The sequence below is a fragment of the Eptatretus burgeri genome, chromosome 13, assembly GCF_056783735.1.
Source record: "Eptatretus burgeri isolate ZD-2024b chromosome 13, Ebu_testis_v1, whole genome shotgun sequence".
Taxonomy (NCBI): Eukaryota; Metazoa; Chordata; class Myxini; order Myxiniformes; family Myxinidae; genus Eptatretus; species Eptatretus burgeri.
The window spans coordinates 17,001,850-17,022,466 of record NC_140973.1 but is presented as its reverse complement, the minus strand read 5'-3'; the positions used below and the strand labels follow the sequence as shown (position 1 = coordinate 17,022,466).

Sequence of the window (20,617 nt, the reverse complement as noted above, 5' to 3'; positions counted from 1 at the left end):
AACTTGCTGATGTTTCACAAGCAACAGTGTCGAAGGTGATGTTGGCCATGGAACTTCGAGGGAAAGGCATTGTAGTGACCTGCTCGCAAGACTTCCGAGCATGTGCAAACCTTTCCAGTCCATACATGACATGATTGTCTCAGTCAGTTCTCATTAGTTACACTTTACCACCAAAAGAGAAGTTCCTTCTTGAGCGATCTAGTAGATAGTAGTGTTTCTGGAGTTCAGCAGTTTTTGATAACTGCTCAACAGGATTTCTTCGAAATTCAACATATCATTGGGTTGTTCTCATAAAGCAAATAATGCGGGGACTTTATGCTCTTGGATGTAACGTTCCGTTCTATATACAGGATGTGCCAAGGGTCACTGAAGGTTTTCTTTTCCTTTTTTAATAACTTTTTTGTTTTTAATTACTTTTTAATTTTTCCTTTTTTACAGATAAAGAAGACCAGGGAGATTCATTATGAATAAATTTACCAATGACCAGCATGTGAAAATTGTTAAATTTTATTACTCCAGTGGGAAATCAATAATTCAAACTCAAAGAAAGTTTCGCAATAAGTTTAATGTTCGAGAACAACCATCAGAAAACATGATTCGGAACTTGATTGCTCGTTTTGAGTCAAAGGGGTCTGTTCATGACAGCCCGCAGTGGAAGACCAAAAACAAGTCGTACTCCAGAAAACATTGACCGTGTTCGGGAGAGTGTTAACGAAAACCCAGAAACATCAACTCGTAAACGTGCAACTCAGCTCGGAATGGCACGATCACCATTGCGAAGGATAATGAAGAAATATTTGTTGCTATTTCCTTACAAGCTTCAAATGATGCACGAAATGTCACCTCAAGATCCAGCAAATCGGCTAACATTTGCAACCAAATCGCAGCAACTTGTAAGGGACGATCCTGATTTTATGCTAAGTCATTATAAGTGATGAATCCCATTTCCACGAGAGCAATTGAAAAACATTTCCAAAGAAATTGCAGCGATTGATCAAGGAGTTTTGTCCTCTGTAATGGATCACGTTTTGGAAAGAGCAAGACTTTGCGAAGAAGCCAATGGGGGGCATTTGCAGGACATTACTTTTCACAATTAATCTAAAAACAACAAATTTCATGAATTAAACTACCATTTGCAATTTATTTCATTAATTTTTATTTTAAAATAAAAAAGTTGTCAAAAACAAAGAAGAAAACTTTGACTGACTTTTGGCCCACCCTGTATAATGGAACATTAAGGCCTGTTGATTTTTCCCACCTGTTTCATGTCAAGAATACAAGAAAAAGAAAGAAAAAAGAAAAATAATTTTGTTTCATGTCAAGAAAAAGAACCGTTTTTCTGATTTTTTTTTTGATTTTTTTTTTTTTTGCCAATTACTTTCGGCCACCTGGACGTCACATTTGTATATGAAGTTCGTTATTGAGCATCACCACTATGCAGTAACTACACATTGAAGTGCCACGGTTGGATATCAATGGATCTGCGCTCCTCTGCCTTCTTCTTGGTGATCTTCGATTATTATCAGCTATCTGCACTTTCTCGTTGCGGAGAATTGGAATTTTTGTGTCTGGATTGTTATATCACAGCATACGAAGTACAACAAGTCACACAATTCAATTCTTACAATATCATCAGAAAAGGGCAACAGTGGGCAGAAGCGCATATTCCAGGATCAGGATATCCATGCATTGATTTGAAGTGCAAGGCAAAGCTGGTGAGAAACTGCAGCACAATTGACTGTAAATTTCAATCTGGGGTGCAAGCAGCCAGTTTCGTAAAAAATGGTCCAACGAGAACTCCACAGAGTGGGATACCATAGCCGGGTTGCAGTCCACAAACCGCTCATCACACATGGCAATGCACGTTTGCAAGTCTAGTGGTGCAAAGAGCACAGGCAATGGATTACCGAGCAGTGGAGAAACGTGATATGGTCGGATGAATCATCCTTCTTCATGTTCTCGACAAATGGACGAGTGCCTGTGTGGCGCCAACCTAAAGAACTCTACAACCCTGAGTGCTTGGTTGTTTGTCCATGTTCTATCCTTTTTTTAAATGCTGAGTATCAAGCAAGGAAGCAGCACGTACCATTTTTTTAAGTCTGGAATGATGCTTGAGATGTATGGTGTGACTCACCCAGGCTTCAAATCACCGACCTCCCAGACTCAGAGCAGATGCTCCAACCACTACGCCACCGAGTCTGGTTATTTTAAGTCGTAAAGCATACTTCATTCTAGTTTGGTCAAGATTTTCCAAAAGTTTAAAGTGAGCGTTGAAGTTAGCTTGTTTTTTTTTCAAGCCACATGCCACAAAGCGAATATGCTTCATGTTATTTCATCATCTTGCCAATATGCTGTTGAATTATGCACTTGTAACCCAAATACGTTTTATTTTGTAATCATGAGATTATAAGCAATCAGTTTGAAATTTATGTTTATAGGTTTCTTTTATCATCAATGTGATGCTCCTTTTAATTCCCTTGTTTATGTTGGGCAGATAAGAATCCTCCCAGATTAAAAGGTGCCACCGAGCCAGCAGGCTCCTCCTTTTCCAATGGGGTGAGTGTTATTGCAAGGTGCGATGCAAGATATTTCCGTCTTATCTGTCACTTGTGCACAACTCGACACACTGCCCTCAGCAGCGTGGGCGTAATTGCTTGCTCGTAGGTGGGCTTCAGCAGCTGCTTCCCACTGGCTCCAGGAGTGATCCTTGCTCAGGAGGAATTGTCTGTTCCTCAGATAGGGTGACTAACTCCTACATTTCATTTTGCCTAAGCTCTTGGTCTTCGTTTTTGGTGGTTTTATGGTTGTTATCCCCAAATTATGCTTCAATAATTTTTGTTTTAAATAATGCGAGTGTTACAAAGCACCGAAGATAACACGCGTTGAATTTTGAAGGGACAGTGAGGGTAACTCGAAGGTATAATTTGTCACAGCTTGAGATGCGATGCTTTGTGGCTGGTTAATATCACATATTGATTAATTCTTTTTTGTCAACGCTATACATGTCCCTTGGGTGGGGGGATTTTGGTTTTATTGCACATTGTGTTCCAATGGAATACTGGGCAACAAATGTGGAGTTTTTAAGCTTTGAAAGAGCTTTTGTACTTGCTTTTTGTTTTTGGAGGCAATTCAGGACAAAAAAACATCTGTCTCTTGGTCACACTATGATTGTTTCGAGTAATGCTGATTCTCTGATTTTGTGAGGTGGAAAACAAGATACGAGATTGTGCAAATTCCTCTGATTGTGCTGTCAATCTCAAACATAGGTTTATATGCAGACCCGTCCGCATACTGTGTGCTTTCTGTAGATGTTTTATCCTTCATTTTATTTATTTATTTAATCTGTGGATTTGTACCTTCGTCTAAAACCCGTGAACTGTGTTGTAAAAACAAATGGGTGAGAGAGAGAGAAACGCGGACATGGTGCGGAAAGTGTGCAGATTGTGATTTATAGTTTTGTGTCGGAAAGATGATCCATCCAGCTCTTCATTGTTTAATTAATGAATGTTTGTTTTTTGTTTTTAACCTTTTTCTTTTTCTTTGATTGACATCATCGTCATCATCATCCAAAACTATGTACAGTGTACACACTGCCGTCGTCGTGGCCTGATTTAAGCATTTTTTACAGTAATTACAATTTTTTTTTTCTGTTCTCAGATTTTTCATCATGAGATAATCCTAAGGGCCATCTATAAATTACATGCTCATGGGCAGGGACATCCCTGGTCGGCCAGTGCTCCAAATATATTTTAACCCATTGGCTACAATAGGCCACTTTATAATGATTCGCCTATTTTTCTACATGTGCCACTGTGCTAAATGTTTTATTAAAGGTGGGGGGGGGGGGTCTGAAGTTTGAGGGTGCCCAGGCCCCAGATCTTTTTTGAAGCTAGCGACATCTCAGCCCTCCCGTGAGTAAATGCAGGCGGTCAGGGTATGAGAGGAGGGGGAGGGGGACCAGAGGAAGGGTTAAATTGTGAAAAATAAAAATTGAAAAAAGGGGAGGAGTTTGCAGAGAAAATGGAGGGGAGGGGAATGTCAAAGGGGAGGGTATGTGAAATATTTTGCTGTTTTTGCATACATAAATAGATGGACCATAATGTTTCAAGTTTTGTTCTGTTTTCCTGGGAATTACTTTGTTTTTAACCTCTTTCTTAAAGTTCCATTGATACTTGCATAACTATTACCTTTCACGCTGACCTATTGGTTCTCCACCTTTGCCTGTTTTTCTGTAGGTCCCTGAGCCCGGCATGGATCCGACTCTGCACGACCTGCAGGAGATGGTTCATTGGCAGCAGCAGCAGATTGTGACTCGACAGCTGCTTCTGTCTTCCAGGGTGAGGGTCTGATGAGTAAGAACCTGTTATTGATCAACTGGTACTTCTGGGCTGAAACGGTATAACGACGACCTCAGTGGTTGCATGACAGTCATCGTGATTAAATGTAACCTTCCGTGAAGTAAGAACGGATGCTCATATCGTTGAGAAAAAATAAAAAATCTGCTTCTTATATCCAATGTGGTCTTCGTGTTATTACAGCTTCACATTTTGTGATTGTTCTAGAGCTAGGAATTGAATTGCTGGCTGTTCATGTGCAATTTCTCCAAACAAACAAACAAACAAACAACGAGCAAAATGTATACATTTACCGATCCTTCCCAGCACTAAAGGAAATGAGGTGATATGGGCAGTATGTGTCGTCATTGTGTTTTTAAATTTTATATTCTCTCCAATACCGATGTTTATGAGGTTATGTTCCTTGAATCTAAAATGGTTGCAGGAAGAGCATGTGGCTATGCTTCAAAAGGAAATGAAGAAAGAACGAAGGGAAAGGCAGACTGTGAAGCCAAGCCGACTCCAAGACTTGCGTGAGACCCTGGCAGCCCAACAAGCACATCTTCAGTATTTGCATGGCTTCAAGAGCCAGGCTGAGCAACAACAAGCCACTAATGCTGCGTTGGGTATGCATTTTACTTGCCCTGTGTTCATGCTGCGATTTTGCACACTGCTGTATTCAACTCACATCAACGATGTAATACGTTTACATCGACACAGTGCTGAGGGATGTTTGATTGTGTCATCCCGACATATTGTCGCGTGTATGGCCCCCCACCCAAAACTGCAAGCGCTCTTCGAAGGAAGCTTTACATGTCAGGAATTGTAATCCTGCGGATCTATTGTCAGGTCAGGCCAGATTCGATCTGTGACTTGCTACAGGTACCATGTAAACCTGAACTAACCTGTTTCATAGTCGGGTTGTCGGCGATTAATCTGTCTCCCCCACCAGGTTTCCTGGTGAGGACGGTGTATGATTTGGAGACCCAATAGAATTAAAAACAAAACCTGTCAAAGGGTGGAGGAGCTCCTTGTGATCCAACGGCCATCCGTATCACTCCATAAAACACAAGAAAAATGCAAAGAAATCTGAAAACCCACTCCATGGGAGTACCTCCTGTGCAGCTGCCCTCCGCAGGGCAGCTCACCGGATGATGGGATTGGGGCAAAGCCATCCGGACCCCCACTCTTTGATAGGAGCAACACCATGGAGTAACCTTCCCAGGTCAGATTGTGGTACTGCGTGTCTGGGTGATGCTAAGGTGTCGTCCACCAGACGGCGGTCTCCTTGGGTTAACCTGAGGCGGTCCCTTCGGATGGGTGCCTGGAATGTCCTATCCCGAAGAGAGGAGGATCACCTGTCTCTGTTATCTAAGCTCAAGTATTTGAACATCGGAATTGCAGCTCTCTCTGAGGTTTGGAGACCGGATAGTGGCGACATCATGGTGGGTGGTTACAACTATTGGTCTGGTCACTTTGATGGTTACCGTACCCAAGGAGTGGCTGTAGCTGTGTTCAATAAGCTGACTCCAATGATAATTGAGGTAACACCGGTCAACGAGCGTATTATGAGACTCAGGATTCATCACTCCTTGGGTGTCGTTTCTCTGGTCTCTGTATATGCTTCGACTGAGGCGATCTCACCGTGAAGAACACATTCTATGCCACGCACGAGTCTGTGGTTGATCAGTGCCCCAGGAGAGATACTCTTCTAGTCTTGGGGGATTTCAATGCATTGACTGGAACTGATAGAGATGGTTATGAGACATGTGTTGGTACCCATGGGTCTGGAACTGTGAAGTTCCTTGACTTTGCAAGAAGTCATGGACTTAGGGTGGCTGGTTCATGGTTTCAGCACCCACAGGCTCATCGCTGGACTTGGTATTCCAACACTGGTAGTGTGGCAAAGGAGATTGACCATGTGCTCGTTGATGGTCACTGGAGGATGATCCAGAACTGTAGGGTCTAAAGGAGTGCTCAGTTCCTCAATACCAACCACAGGCTTGTGGTTGCAACTCTGAAGTTTCAGCTTAAATCTGGGAGAATGGTACCATCCCAGCCTAGGATGGATGATGGTAAGCTCAAGGGTGAGAGGGCAGCTGAGGAGTTTGTGAACAGGCTGAGTGGGGATTTGGAGGATATGGGTGCTTTGGGGAATCCTGAAGAGTTGTGGAGTGCCTTCAAGACCACCATCCTTGATGTTGCCCGTGGATGTCTTGAAACTCATCGTAGGGCGAAGAAGAATATTGTCTCTCAAGGGACACTGGATATTCTTGACCATCGTCGCAGGACCGGGCTTAATGGCAGAGCTGAGCTGTTTAGGGAGTTTAGGCATAAAACTGTACATGCACTGAGGGTGCACAAGGAGGCCTATGTGCGAGGAATCTGTGAGTGGGTAGATCATCACCTGAGGTCAAGTGATGCTCGGCCTGTTTACAGGAGAATTTGCACATTGCGTTCATTCAAGCCCATCCCTCGGTGTGCTGCAGTTGGAGTGGAGGGTGGTGGGCTCTTGACAGATGAGTCTGAAGTAAAGACCTGCTGAGCTGGTGACTTTAAGTACCAGGCTGATCCACCAGCTGTTGAGTTGGATGTCAGGGGTGTTACTCTCCCGATTGCTGACCCTCCAATCAACTGCTGTCCACCTTCATCTGTGGTAACACGGGCTGCGGTGAACCGGTTTAAATGGGGAAAAGCTCTTGGGATCTGTGGCATTCATGCTGAACTTCTCAAGGCTGGTGGAAATACTGTACTCATGTTGTTGAATGCAGTTCTGTGCTCTGCCTGGAACACAGGCATCATCCCAACTGACTGGAAGAGGGGCCTTGTTGTCCCTCTCTGGAAAGGGAAGGTTGATCGCCAGGACTGCAATAACTACCGAGGGGCGACGCTGCTCTCAGTGCTCGGCAAGGTCTTTCCTCGGATAATTCTTGATAGGGTTCGCCACCATCTGTTTGAGCACCAGTGCCCAGAGAGGTTAACGATGAAATCCCTTTTACACAGCTCTCTCTCTTTACACCAAAGAGGTCAACGATTGACCGTATCCTTGCCCTTCAGGTCCTCACCGTACGCAGACGAGAGTTTCGGCAGGGGCTGCTTGTAGCCTACATTGATCGCTGCAAAGCATTTGATTCAATGAAATGGGATGTCCTCTGGAGGATTCTTGGTCTTCGTGGGGAGCCACCAAAACTGATCAATCGAATGTTTGAACTACACTCTGGCACTGAGAGTGCTGTGAGATGTGGTGGTACCATCTCTGACTTATTTCCCATTGTTACTGGAGTTTGTCAGGGGTGTGGACTGGCCCCCACACTTTTCACCACTTGTATGGACTGGATTCTGGGGAGGATGTCGGAGAGATCAAGCTGCGGTGCATCGTTTGGGAATGTCAAGATCTCTGACCTTGATTTTGCAGATGATGCAGTCATCTTTGTGGAGACTCGAGCTATTCTTTTGGGGGCCCTCCGGTGCTGAATGAGGAGTCGGAACCGCTGGGATTATGGGGTTCCGTGATCAAGCCAGTTGTAATTAAGTAATTACCCAATTTATACCTCAAAGGGTTACCAACCATGAACCTGAATCGGCAGCTCAGGAAAGATGGTTGGAACTCAACACCTGCACAACATTTGAGGAATGAGTAATTAATTAATTATATTCGCACATGACAAACGGTATGAAATCCTGGACAAAGGACAGACACAAAACACGATGACTTGACGTACAAGCAAACTAAAACCATTGGTGCCAAACTCTCACATTCACACGGATCTGGACCAGAAGATAATGTCGTGTCGTGCACGACTTCAGGGTCGTGCAAAAATGAACGAATGCTCGCAGGATGCAGGTGAGTACACAGCAGGATGGTGCGTTTGATCATGCCACAAATTCCAAGTGAAACAGAGCTCAGTGGCACAGGGCCTGAGCTTTTATAAAATGCTCTTGTTCCATCACAAGTTGATGCCCTCGGTACATTCCCAGCAATCTCCCGATGGCCGTCAGTCAATGACTACGGGTGCCTGCATCGGCATAATCATGATCAATGAAGATGGAGCCATCTCCCCATGCCGGCGGCCAGAACTCTTGCTTTTCTGAGTGACTGAAGCCGGAAAGTGTGCTTTGCACTGGTCCTGACGGTCTCTGGCCTGGTCACTCTGGCTTTGCACTGGTCCTGACACATAACAGGACATCCTTACCTGACTACACGAAAATGGCTCGACCCATCCACACAGCTGGGCCAATCATATGTCCTAATACATGGTTGAAAACGGAAAAACTGAATCTCTCGCACAAGGCTCGAAACAATCAGGCTCCACAATTCCCTCGGAAGTGTTTCCATCACTAATTTTGTCTCCAATAGTTTATTCAAAATCCCACTGATCAGTTTCAATATACTGTGAACCTTCAGAGTTGCTGACAGTGGAATCGATATCAGAATCCGAGCTCGAAATACACTGTTTCTCTATGTAAACTGCCATTTGGATCAAGGTAGGTTCTTAGTGTGTCACTAAGCCTGGTGTTGGCTCACTGGTTAGGGTGGCGGCTTGGGATCTTAGGGTCCTGAGTTCAAGCTCCGTCGGCCGCTGAATTAATACACCAGGGGGATGACCCAGCCTGTCATCCTTCTGTGGTCGGCAAAATGAGTGCCAGTTCTTCCAGTGTGTGTACTGGTAGAGGGGCACTGCATCAGCGACAGTCGCGCTTCAAGAAATGATAGCTACCCCGGCAGCTAAGCTGCCATACGACCACAGTGTGTCACTGGTGAAAAATCAACATTCTCGGGCTTTTTTCAGCACTTTGTGATTGGCAAAAAAAATTTCAATCTCCCCCCCCTCTTCAATTTAGACTGTAATTAATGATTTTTGGTCACAAAAAAATATTTTCATGAAAAAAAATAAGTGACCACTATATTCGTTATTGTTGTGTGTCTGTCTGTCTGTCTGTCTGTCTGTCTGTTGGGTAGTCGATCTCGTCGAAAAAAAACAATTTTCAAAAAAAAAAATTTGAAATTTGTTCTACCCTTATTATCAGCATTTCCGTCGATGTAGTCGATAAAAAAAATTTTCCCCCCAAATGTTTTTTTTGGAGATTTGTTCTACCCTTATTATCAGTATTTAAAATGCCGATTTCAGTTAATACAATGGCGATTGATGAAACTTGGTTGGTAGGTTCATACCATGACCTAGTTGTGTGCAAATGAGAACTGTTGCTATGGATACCACCTTTGCCTAGCAACGGGACTTTGAAATTTTTGAAAAATCGTAAAACATTCATTTTTTCGAAAATCAAAAATCGGGCTCGAAGCAACTGTGGGCAGTACATTCAGCCATATTGTCAAAAATTTCCAGCCGGATCCTATGAAAACTGTCGGAGAAGATAGACTTTGAATGAACCCTGGTCGAAAACAATAAAAAAACGAAGTTCGTTATATCTCAGAGACTATGAATCAGACATACATGAAACTGGTATGGTATGTCCTAGTTATGTGTGAGAAGGAACCATTGCTATGGACTCCTCCGTTGCATAGCAACGGCCGAAAAACCTCTAAATGTGGGGTTATTTTAACGAAAAAACAATCTGCAGCATTAACCCTTGAAGCTAGAATCATGAATTTTCTTGTGCTTAATCCTCAGGTCATTCCCCATCGAACGGGCCCATCGCGTCAGGTTCTATTGGGTAGGCGACTACCCATGTCCACCTACCGGCTTGTCTGTCTGTCTGTCCCAAGCATAGCTCCGTGGGTTTTGATCCGATCCTGATAAAATTTTGGTGGGAGGTTTATATCATGATCTAGTTATGTTTTCCTGAGAATGGGCGTGGTGCGCCCATTATGGGTGGAGCCACGCCCAAAAAACGTGTTTTTAGGGGGTAGCCGATTTCAATTTGCATCTTCTCCTAGGGGGTTTGTCGAATCTAACAGAGGTTTTGGTATTTGGTTAGCCCAATGGCACCTGCATAGCCCCACGGAGCTCGATTTTTCAATTTCATCCCAAAGTCACGGTCACAAACTTAGAAAATTGTGAATTGTGTTTTTAGGGGGTAGCCGATTTCAAGTTGCATCTTCTCCTTGGGGGTTTGTCGAATCTGGCAGGGGTTTCGGTATTTGGTTAGCCCAATGGCACCTGCACAGCCCCACGGAGCTCGATTTTTCATTTTCGTCCCATGGTCAAGGTCACAAGGTCACGAACTTAGAAAATTTCGAATTTTGACATAAAAATCATACGACCGCCCAAACTCTGAGAGTGAGGATGACAATATTTTTTATGCATAATCTTGAGGTCATTCCCCACCTAAAGTCTGCCATTTTTCTCTATCTCGAACACCTTGCCTGTGGCTCCCCTTCAAATTTGTTTTTACGCTGATTTCATCAAAGTATGGATAATCCGAGGAGTGCGAAATGCCATATAGCCTATATGACGTTATATTGTTCCTGGAATGTACCAGAGGAAGTTTTGCACCAAAAGTCATAATCCTTGACCTTTGACCTTTAAAGTTCACAAAGGTCAAATTTTCAAAGTTGTGGGAATCAAACCGGATTTTCGACCTTCTTCGATGAACTAACTCCAATAAGCTATAGCACGTATCCTCTTTCCTTATTTTAATGTCCACAACATTGTTTTGTGACCTTTAAAGGTTATGCAAAGGTCAAATTTTTAAAGTTGTTGAACGAAACCGGGTTTTTGACATTTTGCAGCTAATAACCTGTCGCTCGTACCACATCATGTTGATCATTTTTATAACTTGGTCAAACATTATCACATTGTCTCATCCTTGACTTCTGAAAAAATCTACATCGTCAAATACCGCTCGTGAACCATCGTCGTCTTCAGACTTGTCAATGATTATTATTATTTAAAAAAAAAAAATTTTTGTGTTTGGATTCCCCTTTAATACATCGTTTCATTGACCTCTTTGGTGTAAAGAGAGAACTTTGGTGTAAAAGGGATTTAATCGTTGACCTCTCTGGGCACTGGTGCTCAAGCAGATGGTGGCGAACCCTATCAAAACACCTATAAACTATGCAAACCCAAACAATTCTAAGGCCTTAAATTCTAGCGAATGCCTCTTACCCCATAAATGTTACATAACAATCTATTTTGAAACATGTTTTGTTGGTGAAAGCAGGTGAAGAAGCAGATAAATATACAGTGCATGCACTATGACCTCACATTACAAATTAATGTTGGAGGTTTTTAAATGACTTAAAAAATTACTTTAGAGTTTTTAATTAGCAACTTACCCTTTTACTATAAACCCACCTCCGCCCCCCCCCCCCACTCCTGTATTGTGGTGCAAATGTTTGTTCTTGTATCACTGTTTTCCTTTTGCCCCGTTTTGTCGATTGATCCATTGGTCTTCCATGAGCCTCGACAACTATATATAAAGAATTAAAACTTTCATAATAACTAGCATAACCCGCGCTTTGCGCGACATGTTGGGGTGGGTGTTTGAGAAAGGAACTGATGCAGAGTATCAGTAGTAATTTTACTTTAATGCAGTAAGTGGAATATGATTTCACTGTTTCAGAACCATTTTATTTACTTTTTTTTGTACCATGCACATCATATGGTCTTTGAGATTATAATGTAAGCCGAATATCACGTTACTCGAGCGCAGAAGAAAGTCGAAGATAGCGCGACACGAAACCACAAACTCGGAAATAATATATAAGATGTTCACCCTTTGAACCCTGAGCTCCTTGCACTTTCGGCTCCCCTACCCTGGGCTCCGTGGAGAAAAATCCGGCCGCTCGGGTATATGGAGGTTTGAATAGCGGTTGGTAAAATGGCCGCCAGGGTTCTAAGGGTTAAGCTGGTCATGGTATTTCCTTTGAATTGTGCCATTTGAAGCTATAGTTATGTACTACTTTAGTGATTGCACCGATTCATTGCTTTATGCTTCCCCCACCCTTTAAAATTATCGACAGCACTGGAAGTACAGCAGGCTTCAGAACTGCATGCCGAAAGGAAACGGACTCTTGACATTGCCATGGAAACAGTGCAGCAGCTAAAGCAGCAACTTGAAGCTGTGCGCCAAAGAGTTGATCACAGGAACAATCTCGAGAATGATTCAAAATTAGCCGAGGTTGAAAAACTATGGACCAAACTGCGGGTATGAAACATTTCAAACAACATATTCTCGCCCGGAAAAGCTTAGCATCCTTTAAAAAAAAAAATTATATTGTTTAAACTGTTGCAATCAGTGGTGTTATTGGTCCTGAAAGTATAGCAACATAATTCACCCTCAACTGAAATCCATGAATGAAAGGATGTTTCTAATTTTCTATTTCGTTCTGTTATCTTTTCAAGTACCTTGAAGTTTTTTGACAAACTAAACTTTCATTCAGCTGTTGGGAATAATAAGCGATAAGGTGGGAATAATTGAGGCCATTAATGTGGTAGAAGAGTAACCATAACTGCAAACCCTGCCCTAATCCCAAATCTGGTTGTGTGCCCTGTTCGTTCAAGGCTGGGACTGAGAGGAACTCGAAGCAGCATGCAAAGTTTGGGCAGCAACAGAAACTGCTGGCCAAGTTGGAGCACAAATTGGCCCTTGTGGATGAGGCCTTAAAGGAGAAAGGTCAAGAGTTTCAGCGACACAAGGACAAAACCCAGAAAAAGAATGAAGCCGTGAGTTTACAACACATACAGATGTATTATTGTAGCCGTGCGGGTCATTCCAGTTGCCTAGTACGATCCCGGCAAGTCGCTTCAACGCGACCGTAATTGCCAGCTGGTTCGGCGGCCGTCCCAGGCAGGGTTACAGGTCTTTCCACTCCAATACCGTGCTGATGGGACCGTTGAATCAGCTGATGCATTACACTAATTGGTACTCGTCTTCAATTTACGGCCGAGTGACCCAAGAGACATGCAGCACAGTCAAGGTGCATGGCATTAACATCCATTGCTAATTAACCCTCAACAGACTTTCCTAATTGCAAAGAATGATCACAATGATCCAAATTCACCCTGAGACCAGGTGGATTTAATTATGAGAGCAATGATCATTGGGAGGAAATGCAAGAAGCAATCACATTGATGCACAATAAAAAAACCCTTATCCTTTACTTAGCCCACGGTACAACTTAATAAGTCTTACCTAGGCCCACATTCTTACCATGATAGAGAAGACAGAGTCCACAAGACAGAAATACCAGGTACACCCAGAATAATCCCACAGGAAGAAAGCCAGCACAGTCCCAGCTGCCTGGGCAGGGAAAACTGCTTGTCTCGCTCTGGGATCAGAGGAGAGGATGTGGCTCTGGTGAGGGTGTGGCATGTTTTTAGTGCTGCGGCACGAACTATGAAACACAGCTTTCCCAGAACTTCTCATCCTTTCCGCCTGTCACACCCGCCTTTATTGTGTCACGGCTGTGGGGGTAGATGGAGGAATTTAATAGGAAAGTTAGGATTGAAGAGAGTTGTTTGGTCCGTGGATATGTAGGAGACAACTTGATGTAATTAAGTCAGGAAACTGTGAGCTTAAGTGTTACTTGTCACCACACGAGAGGTGGTGCTGTGTTAATTAGATAGGGATTAAGGCTAAGTCCCCCAGTATGTGATTGCCCCCTGTGACCTATCCCTACATTTTTGTATTTACCAGCGAGCCAGGCGTGCTGAGCATGCAGAATCCCCGCCTTCCCGGGTCTTGTGCGAGCAAGCCGTGCCCCGGAGGTGGAACAGTTGGTCGGTGAGACGTCGGGGGAGATAGAGAAGCGAGGAGGTTGTTGGCTTGGTTGGACAAGTTCAGTGTAAGGGACGCACACGGTCGAGAGAGAACGTAGCTTGGAGATGGCCTGTAAGAACAGGGTTTTATGGCTGGCTTTCCTTTGACGCATGAAGAAGACAGCACGATTCTCATATTCATGCTGAAGCGAATTGGCTCATATGGTGAAGCGAGATGCTGACCATTGTCTCTTGGTTGGTTCGTGAGAGACAGACCCCGGGGCCTCTTATATGTCAAACAGCGGGTCGGTGAGGATGATCACCGCACAAAGAAGCTACACAACGGTCGGTGAGCCTTGGTGTTGAATACCGCTCATGAATTGCCTGACGAACGTTCCCACTGCGAAAGAGGGTGGCTTGGCGCCATTTATAGGGCGCGTCTACACGTGTAGGACGAAACGCCTCACAAGTTCCAAGTTCCACAAAGACCATCTCTGGACCAAGCTAAGTGCCAGATTAAAGGAAGGATTTTCTTTTATTTTGCTTCCCCTTGTCCGTATTTAAGTCTGTGTGAAGAGGCGCCTCGACTTTAGGTTTAATTTATCTCACGATTATTATTACATCTGAATTATTGTCCCTTGTAAATATTTGTCTATTTTCATTAAATCCCGTGTTTATTTTAAGTTGCTGTGTCCGTGTATTTGTCGTGGTGTTCGAATATAAACCCCCCTTGTACTGTGCCTCAATCCATCTGTGCCTCCGTCGCTCCGCCAGTGCCGCGCCCCACCCCTCCCACGCGTCTTATAATCTCTGAGGATCAACGTGTCCACCTCCTAAAGAGAACCACTCGGTTATCCGGGCTGGCAGCTCGGCTATCCGGGTCGGGTTGATTAACTGAACCATCAGTACCGTGGGGATTTAAAATGTCAGGAAAAAACAAATTGTCAGCAGCCACATATCACATTGCGAGTAATTAATGTCGTCAGGTAACCGAGCTGTTTAATCACTGGAATCCTTAAAGAAGATAAACGTACAGAGCCGTGCAATTTCACACACACACGTCACATGAAAGCGCAAACTGACGTCTATGGTTGCCAGATTAAACCAAATTTAGCCACGTGTGGACGAATGGGAAGGAGTCATTCAGAGCAGAATGAAAGCAAATGGAAACAAATTTATTCACACGAGAGGGTTGAGCTTAAGTAACATGAAATAAAGAAACTCCAAGGAAAATGTACTTATTATAATCCTCTTCCCTCGGACGTTCGCCTACCTTGTCACTCGATCTTGTCACTCATTAAGCACACAAACAACACAAAGGATACATTGGGGATGATGATGGGGCAGAGTGAACGGGTAAGGCATTCCCTTTCTCCAGGCGCCTTGGCTAGTTTCAACTCCGACGTGCTGGCTGCCGTTTCCCCACAGATGACGGGCTCGATGAGGGTCATTCAGGCGTGGTCGCAGAATGGTTGTGGATCCGAGCAACGAGGCTCCTTTTCTGATTCAGATCACCGTGGCACGACCTACAACCGTCTGTTATCCCAGGCCGACTAGCTTGTTGAAGGAGTTCACAGAATCTCGTGCAGAGTCTGGCAGAAAATCCGATGCACAATGTCGCGCAGACTACTCAAGGATCCGCTGAAGAATCATCGTTGGCCGCTTTGGGCAGTGTAATTAAAACTACCCCGCATTATGTCACTACTCTCCCTCATTTGCTGGCGAAGTCTGGAATGGGTTAGGTTTGAATCCCATTGACCGTTGGTTTCACACGGCATGTGCGGATCCCCGTCAAGACGGTTGGTTCTTGTAAAGGTCCATTGCCTATTAAAGTTCATTGGACATGACACAAACCGAGCAAACAGAGTGACCATCCAAAGAGGGTTTTAATTGAGGATGAAGGGGAGGGGTGGACATGAGTTGGGGTAAAAACGCTTTTTACACAATCAACCGAAACAATTCCTATTTGCATGAATACAAACCCACCTGTCGAAACAGGTATATGTAAGGAAATGGCTAACTACTCAATTAATTTCTCCTCTTAACCCCTGAGCCATTTTTGTTACATATATATTTCTATATTTTTGTGGTATTTTACTCTGCATTTCAGTTGAATGAACTGAATTGTTAAACATCTACAAGGATGTTGGAATATTGGAAATAAGCTGTTGAAGGACATGGAATTCGAGCCTGAAGTTCACACCTAACTTTGTCATGCAATGCTCAGACATCTGTCCATCTCCATCTGTCCCATCTCTTGAGTTATTTAATCACAGCTTTTGCTGTTGCCGTTCTGTCTCTATATTTACAAGTCTGCAGTTCTCCAAGCCTGTGATTTATTTTTCATTTGTTTGGCTTTATTAGTGTTTCTTGTCCATTTTGATGAGCATGTTCGCTTAATGAGTCAGGAATCACGTCCAGATTGTCTCACGTTGTAAGTCGCCATGTTTGTCGTCACGGTATGAAACTCCATTTCGTGACGGGCTCTGAAACTGTGTCAAGACCGACGATATGCAGCCACGCATAACTGGATGACCTTTCTGAACCAGATCTTTCAATATCTCGGGAATTGTGAACTGCGCTGCAATTAGGTCTGAAAGCAAAAATCGCTTAAATAAAAGGAATTTGTCGTCTTGTTTAAAAATGTCGATATAATTATTTTATTTTATGAGCAAGACCCAAGTAGAAGCATTTTCTAAAAAGTAAAATAGGCCAATAACCTCTGCTATGTAAGAGCAACAGGTCTATCCTTCCATCTTACTGTGGTACATGCCAATAACTTTTGTTTTTACCCTCACCAGAATTGACGGTATTGCCTTAGTCTTATTCGTATGTTTGTCTTGTTTGTCCGCACACAATGTGGTAACGTAGGCCACAAACGCCACTTGGTGGTAGCCAGTCGTACATGTTATCTTTTCTTTCAACCGAGTACCTATATGTAATATAAAGTATGTACAATTAAAATGTAAGGATATCTATAATGTGAGTACAATTAGAGCACATCTATAAAGTATGTACAATTAGAATGTGAGCACATCTATAAAATACGTACGATAAAACCACACAAGACGAGTCCTGGTGAGGGTCTGCAACCGTTGATTGCTCATTATAGTTTCTATGTCCTTGCATTTTTGGGTAATTCAACACGTTTGTTATGATAATTAATTTACTCTACATTGACAACTGCTTCATGGATATCAGGAAGTTTTACTTTGTACCTGACACTCATCTCTCCATTACATTGAATTATTTGCTCTGAAACACAAGTTTGTTCTTTCTCATTCTCGCAGTGCTTTTCCCTTGCAGGTCTCAGCTGCTCATCATGGAACAGGTCATGGCCAAGCAAGCCTGCAGGTGTATCTTGCAAAGCCAGACACTGGTGCTTTGTATAAAGCACCCACTTCTTCATGCAAGACTGTCACCGTGCCACCTAATGAAGTCCAGGTGTGTGCCAAAAGAAGCCAACGAAGGAAGCAAAACAGTTTATGTTGTGGATGTGTTGAATTTTTATATATATATATATATATATATATATATATATATATATATATATATATATATATATATATATATATATATATATATTCACACACATATTAACATGAATGAATTCCCATTCAGATGTGGAACCCAATTTTGATTGGAGAAATTACATCCCTGCTATTTCATTGTAAAGAACACACTCTGAACAATACATCTCGCGAAGAAGGTGTCGAGAGCTAAATACATACAGTATTTCGTGTTTCCTCTTCCATCATATCTTCCCAGTTTTCATATATATATATATATATATATATATATATATATATATATATATATATATATATATATATATATATATATATATATATATATATATATATATATATATATATATATATTGTTACGAATTCGTGCCCACCGGCGTGCGAACGACCGCGTGTAGCCAAAAGCGGCCGCCTCGCCCACCGGAACGGACAATTCAGTCGTGACCCTCCGGGAACTACCGCCCGGAGCCAGTCACAGGTGGGGGTTTAACCGCACCACAACTCAGTCCGCATTCTACCCGCGCGAAATAGCGTCCGATCGCCGAATGGTCGATTTACCTAAGTACTCGCGCGAGTAGCGTACCGAGGAGTTGTACGACGCCACAGGTCGACTCCGGACACGAACCGCTTAAGCGGCTCATTCTGTACTACAGGGATAACCGAGCGGAGTTATCGTCGACCTTGACGGTTCCAATTATTTACCGGGGGTTTTAAACCCACTATCAATCCCTTACGTGATGCAAGATGGAGATTCAATAAAAGGAAGGAGACGAAGCTAAGCGGGAAACAGTTCAACAGCAATGCACATTTATTACGGAAACACGGAAGGCACGTATATTACAGTCAAGAAAAAATGCAACAAATAACAGTCAAGACAAAAGCAAATGCAATATGACCGAATAAAAGGCAATTATTTACAACACTTATACAGTTCTACTTGTCGGGACTAGGTGCCACATCACTCATTCCAAAAAGCAAAGGAAAGAAAGCCACCCTCACAGGTAAGGAGGCAGACAGGTCCGTGGACCAAATGTGCGTGGAACCTGGAGGAGCGGCCAGGTCCACGAGACCGAGAAGGTCTTACCCGCGTCCTCGTGACGCGATGGCGGGCAAGCCACAATGTCCGCGCCGCTGCTCCCCAACTCCGTGCCCCTGGCGTGGTCGGTGAGCCCTCTCCGGCGTGCTCCACACAAGCAGTTTGGTTGGCACCACGTTTAGGGTGGGGCAGGAAAGGGGCCCCCCGGCACTATCTCAGCACGGATGGGGGGGGGGATTGCTGATGCTCAGGGAGAGGGGAATGGTTGGCTGGCGAGCGACCCCCACACCGCAACCTTGATGCCGACCGCCGTATTCACTCGACTCGAACTCGAACTCTTCACCCGCCCCGACCAGCTGCCTGCAACTGAACCGCCTTGTGAGTCGCCTTGTGCTCGCGTCTTTATAGGCCGCAGGAGGAGCCTACATGCAAATTTCAGGATCAAAACGCGATTGAAGGCGGGGCCACACCACCCTCTGTTCAGCCATTGGTGTGGAAAAAAGGGGCGTGAGCCTTTTTTGATCCGAATTCCTCTCGTAAAGAATCCACGTTCATCGCGCTTGGAGGCGGGGCCATACCGCCCGACGCTCGCCCATTGGACGGAGAAAAGGGGGCGTGAAGCCTTTTTTGTCTGAATTTCTCCCTGAGAGGAGCGCATTCGTACCCGCGGCTCGACGCGTTTGGCATCAATTACCGAACGGGCCCTGGACAGCACGACGTTTGGTGTTGACTGGTGGTGTAGTCGATGGTTGTAGAAGGAGATAGACAAAGGTGGTGGGGGGTTTGCTGTGGTGGTTTGGTGGTTGGCAGGCGTCGTTTGGGAATGGCGGTGAAGCGATGTTTGCGGGATGGAGTTGTGAAGGCAAAGGTAGTGGCTGTTTGTGTTGTTGGCGGCTTAATGGTCCAAAATAACAATAGAAAAAGAAAAATGGCTAACTCAAAGCGTCGCAGCCTGGATGAATCACACATATTCCCTCTATACAACGGGTTTGGGCTAACTACACATGAACTTACCGATATGTCTCACCTGAGGACTCTTAATGGTGTAATGTGAATTTCCACAACCATAACACTACCCCCTCCCCTTTTTACAGACTCGTCCCGAGTCGTCAAATTCTCGTGTGCCATCATGTGTAGTTCTCCCCTAGTACGTTTTACCTACGGATCCCTGAGTGCGACATTCATGGTATTCGTGTCCCCAAAATAAAGAACCTGAGGGCTGAGTAACTAGCTAACAAACACACTCACTCAGACAACTCAGACAACTCAGACAACTGACAATATATATAAATGAGGTCCGTCTAAAAAGTAACGGGACTGACTTCACCGAAATTTTATTCCCAAAAATATATTGAAATCACAGCTTATTCCCTTGAAAATAGTTTCCCTCCAGTCTCACACACTTGTCCATCCTCTTCTTCCACACTTCGATGCACCCCTGGAAGGCTTCTTCTGGAATCCTCCGGAGCTCCGTCATCACGGCCCTTTTGATAGCCTCCACATCAGGAAATCGGGTCCCCTTGATCACCTCCTTCAGTTTGGGGAAGAGGAAAAAATCACAAGGGGCCAAGTCTGGCGAATACAGGTGTTGCTCCAGAGTTGGCACGTTCCTCTCCGCCAGAAACTGTTGGATGCTCAGGGCACTGTGAGCAGGGTCGTTGTCATGGTGGAGCACCCAGGCGTTGTTCTCCCACGTTGTTCTCCCTCTTGTCCCTGACTGATCTCATGAGGCACCGGAGGATCTCCTTGTACACGTAATGATTCACTGTTTGACCCTGTGGTAGAAACTCAAAATGGACGATGCCCTTGATGTCAAAAAACGCGATGAGCATCTCCTTGACCTTCGACTTGGACATCCTTGCTTTCTTTGGTCTTGGTGATGTCGGACTTTTCCACTGACGACTCTGCCGTTTGGTCTCGGGATCGTATTCGAATATCCACGATTCATCGCCAGTAATGACTCTCCCAAGCAGGTCTGGATCGTTCTTGTGGCACTCAATAATATCTTGACAGATAGTGACTCTTTGCTGTTTCTGATCCTCGGACAACAACTTGGGG

At 44.1% G+C, this 20,617-nt stretch overlaps 1 protein-coding gene across 4 annotated transcripts in view; it reads left to right on the top strand.

The window, feature by feature from the left end:
* Positions 1 to 20,617, top strand: part of LOC147013944 (apoptosis-stimulating of p53 protein 2-like) — an 85,453-nt gene that overhangs the window by 23,430 nt on the left and 41,406 nt on the right. For all 4 annotated transcript variants that reach the window (XM_085851348.1, XM_085851347.1, XM_085851350.1 and 1 more), the window contains 6 exons: positions 2,495 to 2,556; positions 4,236 to 4,337; positions 4,780 to 4,960; positions 12,259 to 12,443; positions 12,800 to 12,961; positions 17,303 to 17,440. In XM_085851348.1, coding sequence (XP_085707474.1) covers positions 2,495 to 2,556; positions 4,236 to 4,337; positions 4,780 to 4,960; positions 12,259 to 12,443; positions 12,800 to 12,961; positions 17,303 to 17,440 — 830 coding nt within the window. The remainder of the gene's footprint in view (positions 1 to 2,494; positions 2,557 to 4,235; positions 4,338 to 4,779; positions 4,961 to 12,258; positions 12,444 to 12,799; positions 12,962 to 17,302; positions 17,441 to 20,617) is intronic.